This window comes from Nymphalis io, chromosome 25 (assembly GCF_905147045.1).
Source record: "Nymphalis io chromosome 25, ilAglIoxx1.1, whole genome shotgun sequence".
Taxonomy (NCBI): domain Eukaryota; kingdom Metazoa; phylum Arthropoda; class Insecta; order Lepidoptera; family Nymphalidae; genus Nymphalis; species Nymphalis io.
The window spans coordinates 815,666-843,491 of NC_065912.1; the positions used below are offsets into that span (position 1 = coordinate 815,666).

Sequence of the window (27,826 nt, forward strand, 5' to 3'; positions counted from 1 at the left end):
TAAGGGGGGGGGGGGCTAAGTACATTTGTTCTAAAGGTAGGAAGACAAAAGGTCATACAATATCGCATGCGACTATTTGGACGAGGAATAGAAAATTGTATGCATTGCAGGATATCGGACGAGTCAATAAACCCATGAATTAACTTGTATGGAAAGATTAATCGTTTATTTTCCTTCGAGTGTAAGGTGAGCTTGCTCTGTAAAAATTGAGTCTCAGTGTATACGATTTAAGTTCGAGACATTTATTTAGTACGGATTGGTGTACTAAGTGCAGAGTTTCATCCGATACATTCATTTCCTCGCGATATTTTCCTTCACAACCTGACACATAACGGCCTTATTTGGGAACGTTGTTTAGCGGGTGATTAGTTTATTGAATGTGAATTAATAATGACAGAAAGAGAGAAATAAGTGTTTAACTAAACAACCGCTAATCGACATTTATAAGTCGTCGTAAGTTTAACTGTCACCGAGCGACGCAGGTTGGTAGCACACAATAATTAAAAACAATTTGCTTAGCAGTACACACTTGAGGAAAATAATTTGTGAACTTAGACTAGGAAACAATTTAATTGGTTATAGTTATAGCAATTTACGTATAATTAAGGTATGGATTATATATTATTTTAAAAGAATACTAGATATCTATGTTTTCAAAGAATTACTTATATTCTAATTATTTCCTCCAATTAAGCAGAAGGTTTATTAGAGGGCAATAGGCCAAGGGGATTGAACCTATTTCTTTCACAACGCTATGTTAAGCTTCATGGTTCGTATATTCCCATTTCAAAAATACGATTAATATTTCGTATATAGAGTACCGGTTGGCTGTCCGTTGAAGTAAGCGTTGAAAATATTCCTTACATTGTCAATATTTTTGGGCGAGTTACCACTCGTCATACGCACACGTTTTAAAGTAGGCATAATTAATAACACTCGATTCGGCTTTATATATTTCTCCAATAAGCGTTCTTATTCTACGCATTAAAAAAAAACCTATGCCTCTCTGAAATGGATATAATAAGCGCGGATTGAGTTTGATAATTTTTTACAAATCAATTTAAAAAGATTTATGACGTCATAAATCTTTTTTATATATTTATTATTTTCTGCCATATTTTGCCAATATGGCAGAAATAAGCAAATATTATGTAAATCGAAAACAAGATATCCAAATCAAGATCTTTGATCATAATATCGAGAACTTTTAACAATAATAAATGAGGTATATTACTCAATAAAAAAAATATATAGATGATAAAAAAGCGTATAGTTACAGTAACAGCCTGGTAAATTCCCACTGCTTTATATAATAAATAATAGTTTTAATTGTGTTTTATTAACATACCTATGTAAGTGACCCAGTGGAATGATTGTATATAAGATATTAATAGAAATTACCTACACTTTGCTTATTTATATTAATACATTTATAATGACAGATACAAGAAAACAAAATCGAAACATGTTTCTCGACTGGTTTTTTTATCGTGAATTTGAAATATAATAATGTTTATTACGTCTATTTTTAATATATAAAATTTCATAATAACTCTACAGATTTACATTAGCAATATATAAAAGAACATAAATAATAGTCTTGCCAGAATTTACCGTTACATTCATAAACGATTTAGGCTAAATAAAATATACGTTATTATGATATAATTGTTTTATCATTAATGTAATGTCAAATTAATAACACAAATTAGAATAATTTTCAATGAGTTACGCTCGTCATCGTGGTGTTGAGCTTTGATATTGAGGTAGATTTTATTACTAAGCTAATTCTAATTCATGGGGATACGTAAACGATTTATAGTAACGAGTTTCATTATAATGAATATATTTCCGTAAGATGTACATACAATATTTAAATGCCTGTATTTTGACACTTTTATTGTATTTATGTATAATTAGTGTCCCAGTGGTCGATACCACCACAATCATTATTGAAATAATAAAGCTTATAATAAATAGCTTATTACAAGCTAAAACACAAAGAAAAAGGTACAGAATATATGATATTGATGAGACAATTTTTGAAACGTGGTTTTAAGTATAAATTCATATTTGTGATAGCTTTTTCAAACCTTTGACAATGTAAGAACTAGTAAGACGTGAAAATAATATTTAATTTAGAGGATAATATAACACCTCGCCTTATTGCCTATACGGGAGAGCTGGGTCGTTTTTCGCCTAGAGTACAAGAGTTGCGATTCAAAGAGGAAATACTGCTAGCATTCTTGCTACCATTCCACGCGGTCACGATTTGTACAGTAGCTATTTTAAATTTTTATTTATATATATTTAAGACCTCAATATATTAAAAAATTCTAATTATTAATATACATACAAAATATATATAATAATATAAAATGAAGATAATTGCTCCCAAGTTTATATAGGTATCAATAAACGTATTATAACGAGACGACGCGACGAGGTATTAAGTTCCAGTGATTTCTTCGAGATCTCAGCGCCTCTCGGTCGGCCAACGTCATTATGCAACTCTTAAGCGAACTCAAAGTCAGAGTCTGTACCTTTTTAATTACAATTCTAATCACGGATTAATCAACTTACGTTATAAGCATCTCAGCGGCCTTCCCCGTGTCATACACTCACTTAAACACTCACAAAATCACTCGTTTCGAATATTTTTTCGAACACACGCGCGCACTGCAAGTAATATAATTTGTTTTATTTTTTTTTTTGTAACTTTCTAATCGTTGGCGCGTATTTATATTTTTTGACAGCAGCCGCGACCACTCGGCGTGTAGATCGGTGCGCGGTCGACTTCGTACTGGCTGCGTTCCGTTTTCGCTGTCTTGTTTTTTTTTTGCTGGTCAGCGCGTTCAGGCAGCGACAGTCTTGGGCGGCTCGTAATGTAATGACGCAAGTTGTTTCGGCAACTCAAAACTCGAACTCGTTGGGGTTTTTTTTATTGCTACAGACGCTCGGTACACTCTTCCATTCTAATTGTAAGTGTAAAGAAGTCTTACAAGGAATCGTGATAGCATAGAACAGTAAGTAGCACGAAGGTTGCACGTGTGACACGAATACAAAATATTTCATGAGCATGCTTTATGTATATGTAACAGCCTCCTCATCTTTCGAGGAGATGGTTTGGTGCTTACTCTAATGCGGGTTGATGGATACTCTTGTAGTGCAGATTTTCATCTGACACATGCAGGGCAGCTATCGTCATGATATCTTCGTTAACCATTAAGCACGACATGAATTACAAAACAAAAATTTATTAGTGGTGCTTACCTGGATTTGAATCAGCAATCATTTGTTAAGATTCACGTATCTGGACCACTAAGCCATCGTGGATCTTATATAAAGTGCTAATAAAAACTACAGAAAAATATTATATATGGCGGACCTAATAATATACCAAGAGGCACGCGTCGCTTAGAAACTATGAGATAAATTACAATCACAATTGCCAATGTGAACTTATGTCGTTAGTCTATTCGTCATATTGTATCAGAAGCCTGTCATCTCGAGAGAAAAGTGTATGTTTATGAAGTTGCGAATAAAATATCTGGTAGAAAGAATTTTATCATCATCATCATGAACAATTTGTAATTTGCTAGAAATACGAATTTCTTTAGAAGTACTAAATCACCCGGTACTTCGCCTTCCACATAACTTCTTTAAGTCATCAGTACATCGAGGCTTTAAAATAGGTACAAGTGAAAAGAGACCAATGAACTTACAGGCAACTCCATATTTTTTTTATCATTACTGTCAAATATGTTGGATGGCATTTCTATAAGATACATTTTTCTAAGGTCATGGAAAAAGATTGTTGATTAATCATACCCGTATATTTAATGGAATTTCCAATAAAAAAAATTGTAATTATTTTTAATATGAGGTAAACATAACATTTTTTTATAAAACAGAAGGCGAGAAGGGAAAAGGGCTACCTGATATAAAATGAACACCACTGAATATATGTGCAACATGTATGTGTACCAATGTATATACATTGGTACACATACGTTGTAAGAAATATTAACCATTCCTTGCATCGTCAATACGCCACTAACTTTAGGAACTAAACTGTCGTGTCCCTTATACCTGTAGTTATACTGGCTCACACGTTTTTCAAACCGGAACACATTACAAGTTTGAACTATACACATATTTATCTACCGCCAGTGACTCGGTCTGTATGAAAATTTTAAAACTGTATTTGCAATGTAAAAATGTCATTCAAATTATATAACGCATTTAAACTAGAAACATTCAACATCCATTACTGACTTTTATAATGTGTATTGTAGGTATAGGTTTGAAACTTATTCCATCACGCTGCTCCAATGTGAGTTGGTGGAATACACATGTGGCAGAATTTCAGTGAAATTAAACACATGCAGGTTTCCTCACGATGTTTTCCTTCACCGTCAAGCACGAGATGAATTATCATAAACACTAATTAAGCACATGAAAATTCAGTGGTGCTTGCCCGGGTTTGAATCTACCAGGCCCACATGAAGTATCTGGGCCTGACCCTGGACGGAAGATGGAGCTTCGGGCAGCATTTTGTCCAACTTGGCCCGAAGCTCATCAACGCTGCTGCTGCCTTAAGCCGGCTCCTACCAAATGTAGGAGGGCCGGAAACGCCATGCCGGCGATTATACGCCGGTGTTGTGCGGTCCATGGCTCTGTAAGGTGCTCCCATCTGGGTGGACGCTCTCACCGCTCGGAACAAGGTTCTCTTGCGAAGGCCGCAGAGAATCATAGCGGTGAGGGTGATACGCGAATATCGTACGGTGTCGTGGACGGCGGCAACACTTCTCGCGGGCGATCCGCCTTGGGAGCTCCAGGCGGAGGTGCTCGCGGAAGTGTACCGGTTCCGGGCGGAAGTGAGGTCGCGTGGCGACCGTCCAGGGTTGGAGGAGGTGCTGCGAATCAGGACTCTCGCCCAGCAAGCCCTGATTTGCAGGTGGGAAGAGGATCTGAGGTCCCCATCAGCAGGCCTGGCGACAGTGGAGGCGATCCGTCCCCACTTGAGTCGCTGGGTAACGAGAAAAGGCGGCACACTGACCTTCAGACTGACTCAGGTGCTTACTGGACATGGGTGCTTAGGTAAGTACCTGCACGGAATAGTCAGGCGGGAGGTAACGCCCTCCTGCCACGAGTGTGGTGCGCCTACGGACACGGCATGCCACACTCTGATGGAGTGTGCCGCTTGGGGGCCTTAGCGCCTTTCCCTGGCGACTTTAATCGGCGGAGACCTTTCGCTGCCGAGCGTGATAAATGCCATGCTTGGTAGCGGTGCTGGATGGAGATGGTCTCCTTCTGCGAAAATGTCATGTCGCAGAAGGAGGCCGCGGAGCGGGAGCGCGAGGAGAGTGCCTCCGCTGACCCGCTTCGCCGAAGAAGACCGGGGAGAAGACGCCGGCGCTATGCGCATCTTCTCCTCCCGCCGTGAGTGTCGCCGGGGCCAGGGGGTCTCTGTACCCCGAGTACCCCCTAGGATTTGGAGGCCCGCAGAAGCGGGCCAACCGTCGGGACGGCACGGTAGTATGCGCAAGCGATCACGTGACGTCCCCCGACAAGATGGAGTGGGTACCGCTGGTTTTTTAGTGGGTATTCCGGCGCCTTCAGCGCCGGCGAGTCCCACATACCCCCCCACCTCATGTGGGGGAAACACATAAATGTGTTTTTCCAGCGAGGAAAAAAAAAAAAAAAAGGGTTTGAATCTACGATCATCGGTTAAGATTCACGCGTTCTTACCACTGGGCCATCTCGGCTATAATGTGTATGAAATATGAATAAATAAAGTATCCCACCAAAAACATTTTCATGTAAAATGTAGCCAAGACGAGTACATTGCTTGCACTGTAAAAAATATTATCAGATCTTATGGAGAGCCAAGGTACTAGACTCTACTCACGTTAATCTAAAACTCTCTAACTCTCATCATAGCTTAGAGCAATCTGCGTGAATCATAGTCTTAAGTTCTTTACAAACTCACCAAAACACCTTAATCAAAATGTGACACAAAATTAACGCCTAGTTAGTGAACTACTTTCTGTTCATAGGACCTATAGAATGTCTACGTCGCCCTTACGAAAGTCATCAGTCAGTGAGTGACGAAATCTGCGTATTTTAGACATTAATAATTTATAAGCTACACATTTAAAACTTGGCATGTTTAATAAGTAGATTCAATTTGGACTTTCTAGCACTGTCCAGACCGAATCTGTAAGGGTACAAAAATTCGACGAATCGCTTTGAGAAAAGGTAGTGCCCTGCGATTCCACTGTCGTTTTGACAGATTTTGTTTTGAATGAAAGTTAAATATCAATGCTTATTATTTACATATAATAAAGCAGTAGAAACGGTGTGTCTATACATTGAATAAAATCAAATAATGATGCATTAGCCAGTGTGTTTTTTTATTTTTTTATAAATAAATAGACTAGACCGCGCGGCTTAACGCGGGTTTACCGTTATCGCTAGGTCTTTGCGTGCGTGAGTATTTTATAATCCATAATATTTCGCAATAAATAAGCTGTCTATAAATATATTTCACATAGAGTTTTTATTAATCGTGTTATATATTAAAATATACACATTTAAATTAAGTACAGATCTACCTATAACTCTATCCGCAAAACATTCTGTAAAAGGAAGGAAAATGCAAGGTGATGTGTATAATTTGATGTGCAATCGAATGACGCGGCATATAATGACTTATAATAAAGGAGGTCGAGTGACAACATCAAAACTATAACACTTTTGTATCTCGACAATTCTACGCATAACACGACAGGATTGGTTGTGTACAGGAAATTAATATAACAAGCCGTCAGTAGATGCATTATTCATATAATATACACAATACATGTATGTAATAAAAATATATGGGCTTTTTAATTATTTTTGGAGAGATAATACAATTTTTGTTATAAATAAATAATGATAATATAATCCGTATAAACGTGTAGATACTCAGTTGAGTACATTTTATTACGATGCTAGTTTTATATTTAAATTCAATGTATATTTTGTAAATATTTATTTACAGATCACAAACGATGTTAATATTATTAAAGAATAAAAAACTAAAGCTAAATTATAGGTCGTCAACATCGAAGATTTTTTAGCATTTCAGAAGGATTCAATTCAATTTCAATTTCTGTTGAAATATTTATGTTTACTGGTGATGTTTTGCTATATGTTTGTCTTAATTTGTCACTAAATATACTTCAATGATTTTATAATCAGCCCTAAATGACGCTTATCCTATCTGAAGTTTACGATTTTCTACAAATATCCTCATGTATCTTCACCAGACACAGATCACTATCGTGTCGTATTTTTTTGTATTAACCATACAATCATTTAAATAATAAAAATATATCCTGGGACATTATTCACATAAGGCCATCTGATCCCAAACTAAGCAGAGCTCGTAACATGGAAACCAGACAACTGATATACTACATTTACTACTTTTCTTTTGTAAATACATACTTATATAGATAATTACACCCAGACTCAGGACAAACAGACATGTTTATACACACAAATTTGGGTGGGAATCGAACTCAAGACCTAAGCGCGAAAGGCAAGTATTTACCAACCACACCAACATTTATTTAAATTTATTTTAATAGTATGAGTGAGATTATAATTAGCCAATAAATTACATATTATCAAGATTTAAGCAAATCGCTACGATTAATATAAAAAGGTCGTATGTAAAAACTACATTCCAATTTTAAAACTTATAAAAATATTATAAACAAAAGGTCGTATATAGCTGTGTTTATTTTTATTTTTAACTCAATAATTTAAATGTAAAATTATACGGACATATGAGAAATAATATAAATATTATACTAATAAAACATAAAAAATGATCATTTATTACGCTTATATATAATATATAAAGTACGTAACTGCTAAATACGACTTTCAGTACTAAAAGTAGCGAAAGGTCGGTAGGTTTGCTTATTTGTGTTTGGGTGGATCTTTGCTCTCACGTAGCCATCACATAATTTCTCTAAACGTAAACAACAAAACCTTGAAGATAAATTTAATATAATTAATAATATTTACCATGAGTTAAAATTTCAGCATCGTCGGTAAGGTCAATGCTATTGAGTTACACTGCACTGGGATCATTGCCCTCCTCTCACTTAAGTTTAACAATCGCTGATTAAACAAAACGTTACTAGCATTTGGCCAATTTTAATTTACCTTAAATATTATACAAATTAAATATAATATAAATAGGAGATTCCTTGATTCCTACAACTGTGCTGTTAAAAGAAAAGACGCGCGCTAATTTAAAACCGTCATTTTGTTGGTGTACTCAAAGGTAAAGTAATTAATTCATTATTGGCGCGTCTTTTGATCTGTTGAGTGTGTTCAATTGTTTCATTTGGATCTTTAAGAGTAATCGAGTGGGTAATTAACATCAATTTCTATGATTTGGTGTTCTATTTTTAAAAGATCATTCAAGGTTTTTAGAAAATCTCTTTCACTTCCGAATAAAAACTATAAAGTAATAGGAATCAATTAATTCAAAGTATTATTTATTACAAAGGAAACCTTATCTTAATAAGATATTTCATCTAAACCTAGAGTATTATAGTTGGGTACTGTCGACATAAGTTACATATTAAAAATATTTATATATTGATGAGGAACAAAAGAAGAAGACAAACAAATTATTCATTTTAGATTAAATAGAAACATACTATAACACTTTTGAATCGTGATTTTAAAATTAAATTTAAAGCTTCAGCTAGTAAAAGTATATTAATATAAATAGAAAGAAAACTTTTTATTTTTACTTTTGATTTTATGGAATAGGAAGGCGGACGAGCATATGGCGACCTGATAGTAAGTGGTTATCAACGCCCATAGACAGTGGCATTTTTTTTTCGTGGGGAAATCCTCATGAATACCCTCCATATCTGATGATACATGGAGGGTTATGTCGGACTCTTACCGACTAAAACCACCACGGTTCCAGCGATCCACACTTGGCGAAGTTGCGGGTACGCTTGCGCATTCTTCCGTGCCTCCACCTGTGGCTGTTCTTTTTGTTTAAACCCTTCGATGTTAAATACCCCTGTTGGGATGTGCCGGTTATGCTCACATATTTCTCGACCTGGGGAACCCTATACTTTAAGCAATGAACTCCCCCTTTTCATTGCCCGGAGGTTCTCTTCATGGAGGTAAATAGTTGGCGTTGCGATGCCGTCTGTACCCTGTTCTCCTTCGGCGCATCGGGTCTGCGAGTGCATCTTTCTCCCTTTCTCTCTCCGCCGCCTCCTTTTGCTTCATGACACCATCGCAAAAAGTTATCATCGCCTTCCAAGCCTTTTCGCTCTCTAGCATGGACTTTACCACAGCTGGTAGCGACAAATCTTCTCCTACAGCTGCAATCAAGTGGCGTCTCGATTCCTCCCATGCAGGGCACACTTGTAAAGTATATGTCGCTGTGTCCTCCTGCGCTCCGCAAGCATGGCAAATTGCGGTTGGTTCCCTTCCAGCGATTTTCCACAGATATCTCCCGAAACATCCGTGTCCTGAGAGAATCTGCACTAAATGGAAAGTCAGTGGAGAACGTTGCCTTTTACACTATTTGAACAGGACCGGTCGAATCGCCTCTATTGTAGCGTGGCCTGCAGTGGACTCCGCCAGTCTTTCTTCCCACTTTCGAATAAGTATCGAAATTTTATTGGCCCTCCATTCCTTTTCCTCTGCTGCGCTGTAAAGACCATTACGTCTACGGCATTCAGACCGTCGGAAATACGTCTCGGCTAGAACTTCCGCCTCCAAATCCCAAGGTGGAGAACCAGCGAGAACGCATGCTGCCTCAAAGGATATTGTTCGGTATCCTCTAATGGTTCTTGTAGCCATGATTCGCTGTGGTCGCCTTATCAGTGCTTTGCTCTTGTTATTAAGAGCGTTGACCCAAATGGGAGCCCCGTACAGTGCCATCGATTTGATCACCGCGGTATAGAGGCGACGGCATCCATCGTTTGGACCAGCGACGTTTGGGAGCAGGCGTCCAAGTGCATTTGCTGTGGCCACCAGTCTAGGACACAATTGTAGGAAGTGATCCAGGAATTGCCATCGACTATCAAGAACGAGGCCTAAATATCTAAGAGTCGATCCAACTTCGATGGCAACTCCTCCGACTGTGATACTAGCGCCTTGCGGGGGCTTTCGTCGGGGACGATGCAGATCGCTCTGGATTTGTAGAGAGCTACCTCTAGTCCTAAATTTCGAATTCTCTCTACCACCTGAGACACTCCGGCAGTAGCAAGAATAGCGGCCGTTCTAAAGTCGCCTCCTCGGGCTGTCACGAGGGTATCGTCTGCATAGCAGACCAGGTTTACACCTTGTGTCAAGTCGCCTCTCAAAACCCAATCGTATCTAAGGTTCCATAGAAGTGGGCCAAGAACAGAGCCCTGGGGTATACCACAAGATAGCTTACATCGACTCCATCCTCCTTGTCTTTTATACGACACTGTTCGATCTGTGAGATAGGAGTCAATCAAAGGGCGTCAGTCAGTCAAAGAAAGGTACTCGGTGATACCTTAACGCTTCTCTAACACCAGCCCATGGCAAAGTATTGAATGCATTGGCTATGTCCAAGGACACAGCCAAACAGACATCACCCTGTGCTATTGCTTGTTCAGCGTCAGACTTGACCCGCATGAATGCGTCCAGCGTCGATCGTCCCCTCCGAAAACCGAATTGATTATCGGAGAGTCCGGGGCCAACTGTACTTAAGTGCCAACCATAACTACCATACTAACCATCACTTACCCCTGCGCCAACTTGCTTTGGAACTAAGATGATCCCTTGTGTTTGTAGTTACACTAGCTCACACTGGCTTGCTGCTTGGTGGTAGAATATGTGAGTGGGTGGTACTAACATAGATGCGCTTGCAAAAAGCCCTACTACGAAGTTTTTTCAAATATCGGATTACCACGGACCTTGTATCCCTATATAAGAAAACGAAAATGTTTTTAGCACAGTTAGGAAATAAAATAATCCGAGATGGCCTAGTGGTTAAAACGCGTGAATCTTAACCGATGATTATGGGGTCAAACCACTGAATTTTTATGTGCTTAATTTGTGATTATAATTCATCTCGTGCTTGACGGTGTAAGAAAACATCGTGGAAACCTGCATGTGTCTAATTGCATTGAAATTATGTCACGTGTGTATTCTACCATCCCGCATAGGAGCAGCGTGATGGAATAAGCTCTAAACCTTCTCCTCAAAAAAGGAGAGGAGGCCTTAGCCCAGCAGTGGAACATCAACAAGCTGTTACTGTACTGTACAGTTAGAAACAAACAGTAGCATCGCAGTATAATTATTTGTACATTACTTACAGCAATAAAATGTGTACCCACAATAAAATGAACTATAGATTATATTCATAAAAACAAAACAGACATTGTATGAACATGAGAAGTGGACAAATACTTGTATGAGCAAGTTGCCGTCTTCGCTAAGTCATTACACCCTTCCTTGTGCAAGCTATAAGCTTCTATAATAAAAGCCTGCATATACTTTTACCGTTGCCGATAATAAATTTGAAAAAATATTAATAATTTTGGCATATTACTCAACAAAATATTATATAGATGGTATAAAAGGTGGACTTAATATTCGTTGGTTTTGAATGAAAAAAATAAAATAAAAGAACGCTATTTCGTTTATGTTTTTAATTAAACTGGCTTACACAGTCTTCAAACCGGAACACAGCAATACACGGTTTTTAAATACACCAATATAATGTAATTAGTGTGAAATAGTAAGTAGTTTCTTAGCTGTTCTTCTTGGAAAAATCTATTTTCCGATTGGAAGGTTTCGTTAATATTTTATTTAATCTTGTAAAAGTCATGCACAGAGTATATTTTTATTTGAATAATTTGCGGGCAACCTCTATCCGTAGTTAAGCTTGAAAATAGACAGTGTTTAAATACATTTAATACCTATTCTAATTCCATAAATATTACATTGTATTTTTATTGTTCTACTAACAAATTGAATGATATTATTAATATTTGTTTTGAACAAATAGATCCTTTCCAACGATTTACCTTGAAGTATTATACATTGAAGTGAAGGTTGGCAGCATTTTTTTATAAAATATGTAGGCGGACGGACAAATAGGACACCTGATGTTAAGTGGTCACCACCACCCATAGACATTGGCACTCTAAGAAATATTAACTTATTTAACTAACTAATCCCTTACATCGCCAAGGCGCCACCAACCTTGGAAACTAAAATGTGTCTGTAACTATACTGGCTCACTCATCCTTTAAATAGGAACACAGCAATACTAAGTATAACTGTTTAGCGGTATAATATCGAATTGATTGGTGGCACCCAGACGGGCTTGCACAAAGCTCTACCACCTTCATTATAGCATTTCTCTTTAAATAGTGATACGAAATATTAAAAGAAAATATAATACGAAATATTAAATCCAAATCATTACCATAATTCACAAAAAATACCGTTTACATTGAAATCTCTGAGAGTTATTTTCCATAAATACAAAAAAAAAAAGATGCCTAAACGTCTCCATCAGATTTTACAAGATGACTGCCGTTCAGAATAATTTATCATTTATGTCGTTTATAGCTTTTAGTAGGTTTCTCCGTAAATTAAAATATAGTAAAGTGATAGATTTTACAAATTTAAGATTGAATAGTAATTAAGTAGGGAAATGCATTAGAATTTTTAACCAGGACACAATACAATTATAAAAATATACCACATGAATGCGAACAGTTATAATGAGGCGGTAAGTATTTTTGGGTTAAAGTCCAAACGTTGACTGGTCGAAGCAAGGACGCTAAACCAGTTTTATGCCGACCACGTTATTTAAAGTCTCACACAGACTCACTAAGAAATTACGAAACAAAATATTTATAACTATCTATAATATCTTACGTCTAGTCACAGGATTTGTCATAATTTGTCTAACTAATATTATAACTGTAATACCCAAGGTATAGTGTTCGAATACCAGATCCGGTTAAAATCTTTGCTCATAGATACTGGTCTGCTCAGAAAAATAAATCACGTTTTTCATCGTCAAGCCCGAGATCTAGAATGCTATTTCGTTTATGCTTTTAATTACACTGGCTTAAACAGTCTTCAAACCGGAACACAGCAATACTAAGTTTTATTGTTGTTGCAAAGGACATAAGATCTTGGTACCAAAGGTTGGTGGCGTATTAATGATGTAAAGGATAGTTAATATTACATACAGGGCCATTGTCTACGGGCAATAGTGACCACAGGTGTCCCATTTGTTTAGTTCAGTCCACCTACCTTTTATATATATGGGTGTATAATTAGTAGTTCTCAACAGCAAGGCCTATGTGTCCTTAGCTATTAAGAAGAACGTTCAGCCTGCATGTTGCAAATTTCCTCGCAATGTTTCCTGTTACGAACACGAGATGAATATGGAATCGTTTGACTTAAAAGTAGATGTAACAAAAAAACATCTATCGCTAGAATATTCGCAACAATACTCCTTGTTTTGTATAAAGATTATTTTTTTATATTATTGATTCAAATGTGCTGTTAAAAGGACTCAATATTACATAATAAAATTTAATGTACCACAAACCAATTAATCCACATTGAACTACTAACCAATAATCTTGGATTAAATTATTGAAATATCCCAGCGATCGTTAAATAATGTACCAATGTTACAAGTCTCAGAAAATATCACACAAATTAAAGAAAATTGGACGTTTAAGCAAGTTTATTGAAGAAAATTTATAGGCTTACTATAAATAACTGACAGTTGCCTACCTGTGTATATACTTGTGAGTTTACCAATAGGTATAAGATCGGGTCAACCTTATAGAACATTAAGTGCTGCAGCGTCGTTTATCGGCCAGCTACAACAAAGTTGATACTATAAAAACCTGCTACAAGAAAAATACTTATTAATTTCTTCCACTTTTCGTGGTTCACAGCCAAAGAGTATAGAAGATTACTAATCTCAAACATCAATATCCATTTTTACATAGGATATATAACTTTATATAGCATTAGATTAGGAAACCTTAAACGTCAATTAATTCCAACATAAATATATAAAATCGTTGACGTACATGATTCCGATATAATAGTTATTAAGGTTTTGTACTAAAAATCGAATATCTAACATTTAATACAAATTAAGAAATCAAATATAATCCAAGGCACGCATGCTCATGGAATTGCATATTAAAAAAACAATCAATTTGAAAAACTCTCGGCTGGTACATAATATATTGAATATGTATATAACAGGAAGTGCAGCTCAGTTAATGTTTTTATGTAAACGATTAATTTACCCGTAAGTACTCTTTATGTACTTAAACAAAATGCATATTAAATTCCAAATTGCTCGCGAAAATTTACTTGATTTTATGAATGAAATAACGATCACAGTTGGTTGAATAATATCATTATTTTAAATAAATGTGAAGTTCTGAGAGGTATTTGAAACTTATATACTTATATTATATGATTTAATCCTTCAATCCATAATGAGTATTTATTTGAATAATGAAAAAATCACACAACGCATGTGTCAAGATTATCCGTCATTTATGATTGTCCGTCATTTGTCACCACTTTGCCAACACACGTTCAGTTAGTTACGCCATTTAACGTTGGCACTAACATGTTTTCAATATGCAATTATTTGTTTTAATCTGTAGACACGATAAATCATTTATAATTATCTTCATGCTACCCAGGTTTAGATTTTTTTTAAATGAATAATTTGAGTGAGACTTCAGTAACAGCCTGAGAATATGCCACTGCTGGGCTAAGGCCCCTTCCCCTTTTTTTGAGAAGAAGGTTTGGAGCTTATTCACCACGCTGCTCCATTGCGGGTTGATGGAATATACATGTGGTGGAATTTCAGTGAAATTTGACACATGCAGGTTTCTTCACGATGTTTTCCTTCACCGTTAAGCACAAGATGAATTAAAACTCAAAGCTGAGATGGCCCAGTGGTTAGAACGCGTGAATCTTAACCGATGATCGTGGGCATCCAATCCAAACCCGGGCAAGCACCACTGAATTTTCATGTGCTTAATTTGTGAATATTAGTTATTCCGTAAAAACGCATATCGCTTATTATTTATTTTATTTAATCACTGAAGTTACTAAACAAAGTATTGAATTCAATTCAATAGCTTGTTATGACTTATGGGACTCGAGAAAGCCACATTGTTCAACCGTAGTGATTGAATGAATGATTGCGAGATTTGTTTTAAATAATAGTCGTAACGATTAAATTGATATCTTTTTTTTTTATAGAATAGGAAGGTGGACGAGCATATGGGCCACCTGATGGTAAGTGGTCACCAAACGCCATAAGACATTGGCATTGTAAGAAATGTCAACCATCGCTTATAGCCAATGCGCCACCAACCTTGGGAACTAAGATTTTATGTCCCTTGTGCCTGTAATTACACTGGCTCGCTCACCCTTCAAACCGGAACAGAACAATATCAAGTATTGCTGTTTTGCGGTAAAATATCTGATGAGTGGGTGGTACCTACCCAGACGAGCTTGCACAAAGCCCTACCACCAGTAATATCGATTGAGAATGTATAGTCCTACTCAGTCTTACTTTAATAACCAAAATGATACAGTTTTATTTATACATACATTATTGTGAAGATGGGGCCCAGTTGGCTATACGGTGTAAAATGGCTACATTAGTGTAATAATCAAGTTATTTGTTATTTATTATATTATTGAACTAAGACTAACAGATTCGGATTATCTAGATATACTATAAAAAATAAGAACAAATTGAGAGTTGAAATTGTTTCTTAAGCGTGGTTATAACAATAAACGGACATTTAAAAAAACATATTTAAAAAATCACTAACGTGAATACCTCTGTAAAAGTCTGTTTATTAAAATAACAAGGACTTTTTAACTAAGACGGTTTATTTTTACGTTCTTTTAGGTCCGCCTTTCTCCGGGGAGCATGTATTTCTCATTGCATTTTCCAGAGTACAAAGTAGTCTACATCGCTCTTCAACTAAAACTGTATGCTAAAAATAAAAAATATATATCGTCAGTATAGCGTTCGCATTTATAAAAGATATGTTATGAAATGTTTCCACTCTTTAAGTCCAAATTAATTCACAATAATGCAGATAAGTCGTTTTCTCTTGAGACTGGACCGGTATTTTGACCCCAGTTTGACGCAAATCGTTTGACGTCACACAAATGAATCAACGATTTTGCAAATCAAGTCATTAAGACCACTTTGGTTTTATTTTATTTGCAACCTTAGAGAAACAATTTAAAAGAAAAGTGTTGCTATAAGTAAAATTATCAACATATTCTATATATACCCAATTGAAATGAGTTCTGTTTATAAGAGATTATATGTAGTACGAAAATCATACGTACATATACGAAGGTCACAAAATCTGGAATCGGTTGTGCTGTGGTCGAAAATTATATTAAATTATAATTTTGTATATAACAGACGCATAACTCGTATGTACCGCGGGCGTAACTCTGACGTAGTATTACATAATATAATATCGTGAGAACTATTTACATCTTTTGTTATAATTTTTACCTGTATTTTTGTTAATGCTTATAATGAATTTCATTTCATATCATATTAAATAAATCTTATAGGATTATCAAAGTGCATAATATGATAGAATATTATAATGTTTTCATTCTATTCAAAAATACAAATACCAATAAGAAAAGAAAGAAAAAATACTCGGTGGTTCTACCACCGAGCTTTGTGCAAGCCCGTCTGGGTAGGTATTTTTTTTATACAAAAGGGTGGCGGACGACCATATCGGCTACATGATGGTACGTGGTCACCGACGCCCATAGACATTGGCATTGTAAGAAATGTTAACCATCGCTTACATCACCAATGCGCCACCAACCTTAAGAACTAAGATGTTATGTCCCTTGTGCCTATAATTAGGTAGCAGGTACTCATAACTTCTATGACCGAAAAGCTTAGTAAATATGTAGTTTTTGAAGGGCAAGTGAACCAGTGTGTTTTTTAGCACAAGGAAAATAATTTAGTTGCCAAGGTGGCGCATTTGACAGTTAAAATTTATTGCAATCTAAAAATATATTATAATAAAAACAAATAAAACATAAAAAATAAAACTTTAGTTTTTTTTTCTAAATAACCTGTTATGTTAGTATGTGTGGGTTGAAATTGCAACTGAATATTAAGCTAGTTCCATACAATCGATTAAGGTATTTTGCATACCAGAAGTATAGTGTACTGGTAAACAAATTAAATATACTATATATTTACATTATTACTATATACATACTGTATATTAAACTTGTTTTAGTACGCGGATTAAATAAAAGCTTCTTTTAAATATTTTTTCATCTATTTTTATATGGATTTGTGTATAAATTAAAAAAGTTGTAAAACAGTGGACATTATATTAATGAAACATAAATAAAATTTGTTACCTATTACCTTATATTATACCAAAAAATAATTTAACTCGTTTCAAATTTCGTAACGAAAACCTCCAAAGGAAATATTAACTACCTAAATGTTTAATATTTTAACAGAGAAATACCTTGAGTAATTTTAAATTTCCAAGGCTTATTATATAACCAAGTTTCCTACCATTTGTTATTCAAATAATTATATGTAAAATATTTAAATACATAAATACTCCTGCTAGAGACGGGAAAAATATTATTACAAACTAATTCATATTTATGTTGTTGTAAATTTCTTAATTGAAACGATTATCGTTTATCTATATAAGATAATAAAAGTGTGCGAAACTATTATCCTATAAGAGATCCTCTTTTAACCAATCCTGCTACTGGTGGTAGAGCTTTGTGCAAGCTCGTCTGGGTAGGTACCACCCACTCATCAGATATTCTACCGCAAAACAGCAGTACTTGGTATTGTTGTGTTCCGGTTTGAAGGGTGAGTGAGCCAGTATAATTACAGGCACAAGGGACATAAAATCTTAGTTCCCAAGGTTGGTGGCGCATTGGGTATGTAAGCGATGGTTGACATTTCTTACAATGCTAATGTCTAAGAGCGTTGGTGACCACTTACCATCAGGTGGCCCATATGCTCGTCCGCCTACCTATTCTATAAAAAAAAAAAAAATCCTCTTGTCTAATCAGCGAGGAACCGCAGCAGACCTAGTTAACTAAAAAGGTAAATAAAAACTTTTCGACACAAAATCCCAAAATCTTTCTATCATCCCACCCCAGAGCTTAAACCCAAGACGTCGGGATCTAGCCACTAGACTGAGGCAATAAAAATATAGACAACCAGACAACTACTAACTAACTTCACAAAATTATTTCAATTTATTCGTTAGATTAGCATTTATAGGCACCCTCTTATGTAAAATATTAACAATCAATTTGGTTATGTCACGGGTTATGTATATTAACATTTCATAGTTATATACAAACGGCTGAAACACGTAAATTGTAACCGAAGATGACGTATACAAACTCAGGTTTGAGCTTATGAGCTTTTTTGTGCTTAATTTATGATTTAAATTCGTGTTGCTCTTAACTGTGAAGGGAAACATTATAGGAAAACCTATATATTAGACATGAAATTCTGCCACAAGTGTATTCGACAACCCGCATTGGAACAGCGTGGCGGCATAGGCTTCAAAAGTTTTTCTATAATAAGTGTAAGCAGTATGGCAATTACTAAATGTTACTTTACTTTTTCCAATGTCTTCCTATAAATATTGGCGTAGCCAGGTAGGGAACTGTATGGGCACAGCACTCCTAAGTAAACTTAGTGCCTGTCCTCACAAAATATGATTCAAAATTATAATGAATTAATTTATTTGGAATCTTATAAAAGAATTTCGACAGCAAAATTTGACCAAAAAAGTTTTATATTTTTTGAGTGCTAAGTGAATAAATAAAACCGGCTATGGCCACTCCGAGGGAATTCCCTATATCAGAACGTTGGCTACGCGAATGGATACAAATATATAAAGCTATACTGTTTATCTAATATCTATGTAAGTCGATCTGTTGCAGAATGAGGTAATATTTTTTGTTTCCGCTTTCTAATTACTTTCTAAAATTAAGAAATGTGAACGGTAATTTAGTTTATACCATGAACATATGTAAGTATTATGTAAATGTATGATTAATTTCGTTGTATTTATATAATTTATGTTAAATGAGACTTGTGGGATGTGGCGAAATTATTAATGTGGATGATCCACATTAATAATTTCGCATTACATTAAAAATTATAAAATAAACTGTTTTCTCCATTGTGTAGTAAATTATTTGCTACTTACGTATATAAGTATAATATTATAGTAGTAAGGATGAGAAGATATAAGAATAGAATTTCCTTTGATTTGAACGTAGCATAGGAGCCAGATGGGTCGATAACCTGAATGAACCTGGGTGACTGGATGCAGAAGACGGAACTTTGACGCACCTTCAGAGGCCTATGTCTAGCGATGAATAATGATTGACTGATGATGATGATAATGGCAGTTAATTTTAATTGCATATAATTCACAGTCGCTGAGTTTCTTTGTTCCGTCAATTTCAAAGGTTCTTCTGCAACATTCTTTTTTTATTTTAACAAATATAGAATAGAATAGAATAGAATAGAATATACTTTATTGTACACCAAAAGAGTTACAGAACCATTTTAAACACAAACACAAAGGAAACTATTTTGTTCAAAAGGCGGTCTTATCGCTAAAAGAGCGATCTCTTCCAGACAACCTTTGGGTGAAGGACATGAAATAAATAAATAAATAAATAAACAAATATGCAATATGAAATCTACCTACGCTTGTCACATCAATAGTCTTAATTAAAAGCGAGTGAAACTGCGAAGCGCAGTTACTTATATGAAAATATTAAACTAAAACCTTCTCCGAAACGACACTGCATCTTGGTATAAATTTTATGTATTTTAGTAATTTTTAGTTAGGCTTCAGAAAAAATTACAAACAAAACGTGTCCTCAGATATTTAACAAAATGTTACAGTTTTAAATGAAAGATTTTTATATAAATACCTTATGTACAAATAAAATTTGACGAAATCGTTAGAGCCATTTCTAAGCTACACAATATAAATTTATATACAAGAATTGCTCCTTTAATATTATAAGACAAGATATACAACAACTTAATTCGATTTCCGTTGAGTAACGTTATTAACGCCATCTATGAATCGATCATGGCAACTTATCATGATCAGGATCACTATATAATCATTCCATTCATATACAACAGATGGCGTTGTAATAACACACCAATAGATGGCACTACTATAGTTAAATTTATTTGGCAGTCAGCAAAATAATTACTTATGCCAGACATGTTAAAAAAGCCATTAGTATCGTGATGGAATGTAATACTAATATTTATTAGCTGGGATACATGAATACTCTCTCTATTCTCGCTTTGAATAGTTCAGCTAACCCTCCCAATCATTCTTTTCACCTCTATTTTGTTGCCATGACATGCTGTGATGTGACTTGTTATCGTGTCAAGTCAAGTTACACTAAACTTTTATATCGACGTTGTTCAGACAATCTTTCTTGGTGAAGTGTTATATTAAAAAGTTTACAACAAACAATCCCTTTTACTAAAATGCGAACTTAAGTAAAATAGGGTAAACTTAATTAATTCCGGTTTTTTAAAACTTAGTTAAAATTTAAACAATGCATTTAAATGTGAAATAGAAAAATGAAAGATATTGGTGTTTAACTAAACACCCACTAAGCAACGTTTTGAAGTATTAAGGCTATTAATGAATACACACCTTATTCGCCTTAATGATAATACGATATATTGATTGGATTTATCAAAGATATATTTATCACATAACTGCTAGTTTGTTTTATTGAATAATTCGACTACCGCTATCAATGAAAGTTATTGGGGTTTTCTCTTATGAAATTTGATGTAGCTAGCCTAAAGATATGAAGTTCGAAGTGTTTCCGTGCCTCTGGTAGTATGTAAAGTCGAGTAATTGGTTTCTCTGCTATATTGTTCGTACTGCCGTCAAATCGCAGCTTCCACGTCACGCACGCCTCCCGCGCGTTCGCTTCTTGTTTTGTTTGATGAGTAAAATGGACAAAGTAGATGTAGTCATCGTGCTTCTTCCTCAAAATCCATGTTGCTACTGATTTGAATGAAATTGAAATTGTACCTGGTTGATCGGCGACAGTATCAATTGCTCCAGCAGTTATCAATGGAAGCTTCAAGCAACAGACTATGACTGCAAGAGCGGTCCGCGTAGGTTGATCACTTGCTAACTGCTCGAGCTGTTCTTGTATGGCCGGCCTAAGGGAGTACGAAGTGTACTTGTGTTGGCACTTGGTGCATACACTTGTTGACTATAATTTCTCCAGCACAGTTAGCTAGTCTTCAATCGAAAAAGCTGTCGTAGCCGAAATCTGAGTAGGATATCATCGTATATACTATAATAATAAATCTTAAAAAGACATTTATTTGATACTAATAATATTATAAAATGCTTATCTTTTAAAAATCTCGAATATAAAAAAGCCTGTAAAATGCAAAAATTCAATTATAATATAAGATTGAAAATCCCCTGGTAATATGCATCATCTAGGTTAACGGAACCCGTTCATCAACATCTCAGCAGTACGCGAAAGTAGCTCTTACGTCATCAGGTCAACTTCTCATAACGTTTGCATCATAATGTTATGTCGGTTTATCAATGGCTATCTATTTACATAGTAGATATGTTCTCATTTCGATTACCGTCAGAATTATGCGCGCTTTAAGCCTACGAGCCTTCCGTGTAGGATTTCTGAGAGAAATATACCTGTATACAACAATCCTCAAATTCTACAAACTTATTACCATTAATGTGATTAAGATATTTGAATTATTAATACATGCAGACAATATTTTTCAAATACAAATTCATTATTCTCTCAGAGACTGGTTTTGAAACACTGATAACTTTTAATGAAATATTTCGACGTAAACACATCACTATGAATACTTTTTTTTTATATATAGAATAGGAAGGTGGACGAGCATATGAGCCACCTGATGGTAAGTGGTTACCAACGCCCATAGACATTGGCATTGTAAGAAATGTTAACCATCGTCTACAATACCAATGCGGCACCAACCTTGGGAACTAAGATGTTATGTCCCTTGTGCCTGTAATTAACTGTCTCACTCACCCTTCAAACCGAAACACAACGATACTGCTGTTTTGCGATAGAATACCTAATGACTGGGTGGTACCTACCCAGATGACTTGCACAAAGCTCTACCACCAGTAAATTCTGCTTTATAGTACGTACTTATATAAAATTCTAAGTAGGCTATGTCTACTTGTGTAGTCTACTCCAACCACAAGAGTAAAGATAAATAAACTTTGACATCGATTGACGCGATATCATTGGTCGAGATTTTGAATAATATTCACCATGGATTCGCGAAAATGGCGTTTTGAATATCAGCGAAGTTGTAATCGAAATTTTGGAAGTAAAATTAACGTATATGTAATTCGTTAGGTTGAGTAGTATTGTATTATAAATAAAAATAAATTTATCAAGAACTGTTTGCATTGCATAATATAAGAGCTATAAGCGAATCGCATCGAATATGTAGATCAAAGGTTTGTTTATTTTTTTTCCTTCTTCGATTGGAATATGGTATATAAGTATTCACGCATTTAAATACAGAAAATAACTATAATATCATAAATACAATATTCATTTTAATTTTTTTTTAGATAAATTTTTGGATTGATTGTATTAAGAATACCTTCTAGTGTCTTTCTAGTAATCCTGAAATCAATAAATCAATAATAATTTAGAAGATTCTACTAATTTTATACGAAGCATGCTTAGACCTAGTTTAAATATTTCAGCAAATTAATTACGAGCTGAAGATCGAGCTCAGTGGCGTGCCATTGGAGAGACCTATGTCCTAGGCCTAGAAGGTTGATGATGATGATAATGATTAGTTACGATTTAACTCAAATAAAAAATCAATTTTAAAATCCACTTACGCTGTTGTCCAACTGAACATTTGCTTGACCCTCTCCGTCCGGAAGTCCTTCGTCGCCATTTTGTCTGTAAACAAAACAAGGATATTAAAATTTCAATGAAATTCAGTATAAAATACTTGATTATAAAATGAACGCTATGCTATATGGAATTGGAGATAAATTTATAAAGTATTAACTCATGATGTCAATGTTTCTTTTTTGGGACAAGGTTGGCCTTCGTTCATACGTTAAGAAACATATTATTGGTTGGTAGTTCCATAAATATTCCACTGAATGACGCAATAGAAAGACCCATAGATTGATTAAATACACTTTGTAGTAGATTTGTGCAAGCCCGTCTAGATAGGTAACAGCCACTTATCACATAATCTACCGCCAAATAATAATACTTGTAAAGTGTTTCGGTTGGTAATGTTAGTGAGGCAGTAAAACTTTAGGCACAAGCAACATAACATATTGGTTTCAAAGGTTGGTGACGCATTGGCGATCTAAGAATTAACCATTCCTTACAGTGCCGATGTCTAAGTGTGGTGGTGACCACTTACCATTAGGTGACCCATTTGCCCATCCACCACACACATATTATAAAATTAACTGCCTCATATGGGTTCGATTTCCAGGTCGGGACAATAAAAAGTACTTGGGTTTTTCTGTCAGAAAATTCTCAGTACCAGCTCGGGGTCTGAAAGTTGGAAGTGTTTACAATCCCGTGCCTCGGAAAGCATGTAAAGCCGTTGGTCCTGCGCCTAAACTCTTTCCGGTCATGTCGGATTGCCGTCCCATTGGATTATGAGAGCTAGGGAATAGAGAGTGCACCTGTGTTTGCGCACACACTCGTGCACATGAATATGTCCTGCGCAGTTGGCTAATCTCCCTTGAGATTGGCCACCGTGGCCGAAATCGGTCTGGAGGACCTTATTATAAAAATTGGGTAAAAAGTATTAGCTAAAAGGGCATCATGATTAACAAAACTAACAAATTTTATAATGATGAAAATTTCAAGTTAGCCGCATTTATTCAATGTAAAGCTTCTTTACACGTATTTATTGGTAATCAAAGAAAAAAGGTAATCCTGTTATATAAGATATTAACAAAAAAAAAATTTAAATCGATTTACAGGCGTTAAGATTGTTGATAGTTTATAAAAAAATATTAAATATTGTCGATGAATACTCGTAACATTAATTAAGTTATTCTCGTAATATTACTTTTAATTGTTGTAAGTAAAACTAAATAAATTTAAAATTTAATGCAAGGTATTCCTGTTTGACAGTAGAATAATTAGTAAATAAATGCTACTAACTCAAATGTACTTGCCAATCCACTGGTGAACGAATGAGACAAACAAAAATATCTCAAAACATTGAAATGATCGTCGAGATTCATTGCTAACGTACTATAAACAACGATTTTCACAACACGCTGTATAAAAAATATCATTCGCAAGCAAGTTAAATAATACGATAATTTGTATTGTATGAGCGTCCTCTTTGCATCTCGATTCCCATCAGATATTTGAAGGTTAAGTATGTATGTTGTTGCGTTGACGATTGTGTTTATTACAGATGTTTCTTCGTGATTTGAATGAAACGAATTATTTTTAAATAATTAATAAAGATGTCAGCGTTAATCCGATAAGGGTTCACTCATAGATTCATCAGCCTTTAAAGATTCACAGCTTAACATATGTCTCTTCTGGTTGAAATAACAAAGATCAGTGTGAACTCGGTTGCACGCTGTCATTTTCAGACCTCCAATTGATTTTATCTTATTGGCAAACTTATTTACGAGAAATACTTTAAGGTACATAATCATTTTTTACTATTTTTTACTATTTCCTGTATTACTTTAAAATGACTATTACTTTAAATATGTCGTCCAGACCGATTTCGGCTACCTGGACATATTTTATATTATTATATTGCACTAATCATATGAGACGGTAATCACACAATTCACTCTTTACGTTCTTTCCGAGGCACTGGAGTGTAACCTCTAACTTTCAGACTCCAGACTGCTACTGAATCTTCGTCGAAAAATAACTATTAATTGTTTCGAACTGGGGTTTGAACCCAGGACCTACGGCTCTACGGATCTACGGCTTATGCTAGACAAAAGAGTCAGTGAAACACCATCAAAGCTACTTTTAAAAGAAGGTTGGCTTAATTCTTGGAAGCGTGCCATCTGAGTATTACATATAGTGTTTCTCAGTACAAGGACTTAACACTCATAGCATACTCATTACCCAGATGAAACGCTTACAGTAATAAAACTCACTTAATCTATGACATAGCTAATGTTATTTTGTTGTTGTAATTATAAGTATAATATATATACAATTGTATAAAGTATAAGCAAAATATCTATGTAGCTCTTACATTAAAAACTTACTGAATTACTTATAGAATTGATACTTAACAGAATCTTTTTTTTTTATTAATAACTTTACCTAAACATTAATAAAAAATAACTTAAGTAAACAAAGTTGTTGGTAAATATTAGTTAATTAATATATGTAATTCTAATTCAATAAAAAATTACACAAACGATCTATTCTTTGTTAAGATTATCGTAACATGCAATTAACGTAATTATGAGGAAAATAACAAGCTGCGCCTGCGCAAGACGAGTAATAAAATAAAGTCTAGCTACATGGAAAATTGTTAAGTTATATTTAAATATATTTGTGTAATACGAAACAATCGAATCATAATTATTAGTAAACAGACAGAAATACAGGCGACTAAACATAAAGAGCGAATAGTTGAATGTTCGTGTCTAGCAAATGGAGGGGATACATAGTTATGAGACGAAGTTATGTGTACTATTATTATCTTACTATTATTGTTTTGAATATAACTACATATCAACGTATTACATAATATATTTAAACCGTTTCAAAGGAAATTGCTGATACACGCATTGCACAGATACTTTATAAAATATCGTAGTTTATGAACTTGTTTTAATTATTATTCTAGTGTCTTATTTAACGATTTAAAAGATTATATTATTATAACTTAAGTAAAACATGAAAAAAAATATACTTCAAATGGATCTTAAGTTAGAGAAAATTATTATTGTATGTAAAACCTGTCGTTTGTAGTATAGTTACTAGTGGTAAAAATTTCACCCATTTTTGTAGATTATATTGTTTCAAACAGTAATAATTAAAATGTTATTTTCTTACTAACTATTCCTGTTGTTATTCTTATATAAAAATACAATCATATTCAGAAAACGAAAGACATACAGAACAAAATTATCGAAATCTAATTAAACAGGCGAGCTTGAGATATAAAAATTAATTTTCCAGATCGTGACTGTCAAGCGTAGACACATACAACGAAATAATTTTTCAATACATTTTTATTTCAAGAATTCTTTCATCAGTAGTCAATTCCAATAGCTGGAGAAGTTGATATAAATAAACAACATTAACCATGAATGAATACTACATCGAAATATTCCGTTATGTTCATTGTGGATTCGTGAAAACAAAGGCGTTACTGGAACTTTGAAAGTAAAATTAAGGTATAAGTAGATAAGTGGAATAGTGTTGTTCTATAAAATACCTATATTAATCTAGAACTGTTTGTAGTATACAATAAAACAGAACTATTAACAAATCGTATCGAATATGTAAATCGAATGTTTGTTTATCATTACTCCATCTTTTGAAATATCATATCAAACATGACGTAATAATTTATTGACTACAATTTTTTTTCAAGAACGCTTCCAACTTTAAATATATAATAATCGATTCCAATTCCAATCCCACATGAGAGTCAGAGATTATTTGTTGGTGCGCGCACCTTAAACCGGTTACTAACGGAACAAATAAATTTATCCTTCAAGGCATGCGTTTGACCCCCTTTCAAGTAGAGTCGGATTAGGAGCGCATGTTAAAATAAAAATGAATTACTGTTTGTAATATAAAATTTCACCGCGTATGTATGCATTGTTTTGTGTAATTACTAGTTTGACAAATAAGGTATTGTTAGACACAAATAAGTGCAAAGTATCATAGGCTATGACATCATTTAACTTCAATAGCATCTAAATTACAAAGCATGTTTCAGGTCTTTAAGAGATTCACAATTAATGAGGTTGTACAGTAACATTTTTGTCTCGCTATGAAATCGCATATGTGGCTGCAGCTTAATAGGTGATTCTGATTGAAGGACGTTTCCGCTTCGCTTCGTCGCAATCATGTTTGTGGTTTAATCCCTCAAATTTTGAGATACTAAATAATTTGCAGCCTTGAGCGCGTTGATGTCTATAAATACTGATACGTAATTCAATATTTTGGATAAGAACTTTAAAATTTTCTAAATTAAAAATGTATGGGTTTTTGTTATATTCGAAGGATTTTTCAGGGTTTATTATTGACAAAAATTTTATGAGTATGATAATAACTTATCATAGCTACAAGTTTAATTTAACACTATATTATCAGATTTAATAGATTAAAATGAGATCAAAATTATTGTTGATATTTTTTTACAATAGAAAGTTTAAACCATGCCGGGATACCTTTATCTCAAAACCAGTCTAATAAATACTTAAGGTTCGTAAAGGAGCCCTTCCCCGAGCCTAATATTATAATACTCTCTCGACCCATTCTTAACTAAGTCAATTATTTACGGTGTTTTTAATATTGTGGTAAACTCCCAAATGATGAAGCAGGCGGAAGTTTCCAGAGCTTGAAAATATTATCAAGTTAAGGAGCAATTTTG

The 27,826-nt window shown here is 34.6% G+C and overlaps 1 protein-coding gene across 2 annotated transcripts in view; it reads right to left on the bottom strand.

Annotated features, from left to right (window-relative positions):
- LOC126778103 (ABC transporter G family member 23) overlaps nucleotides 1-27,826 on the bottom strand; it is a 103,240-nt gene that overhangs the window by 57,935 nt on the left and 17,479 nt on the right. The window contains exon 2 of one of the 2 annotated variants that reach the window (XM_050501482.1): nucleotides 23,085-23,148. In XM_050501482.1, coding sequence (XP_050357439.1) covers nucleotides 23,085-23,143 — 59 coding nt within the window. In that variant the 5' untranslated portion in view covers nucleotides 23,144-23,148. Of the gene's footprint in view, nucleotides 1-2,583; nucleotides 2,860-23,084; nucleotides 23,149-27,826 lie in introns of those variants that run through there. The other variant, XM_050501483.1, reaches the window with a different exon arrangement.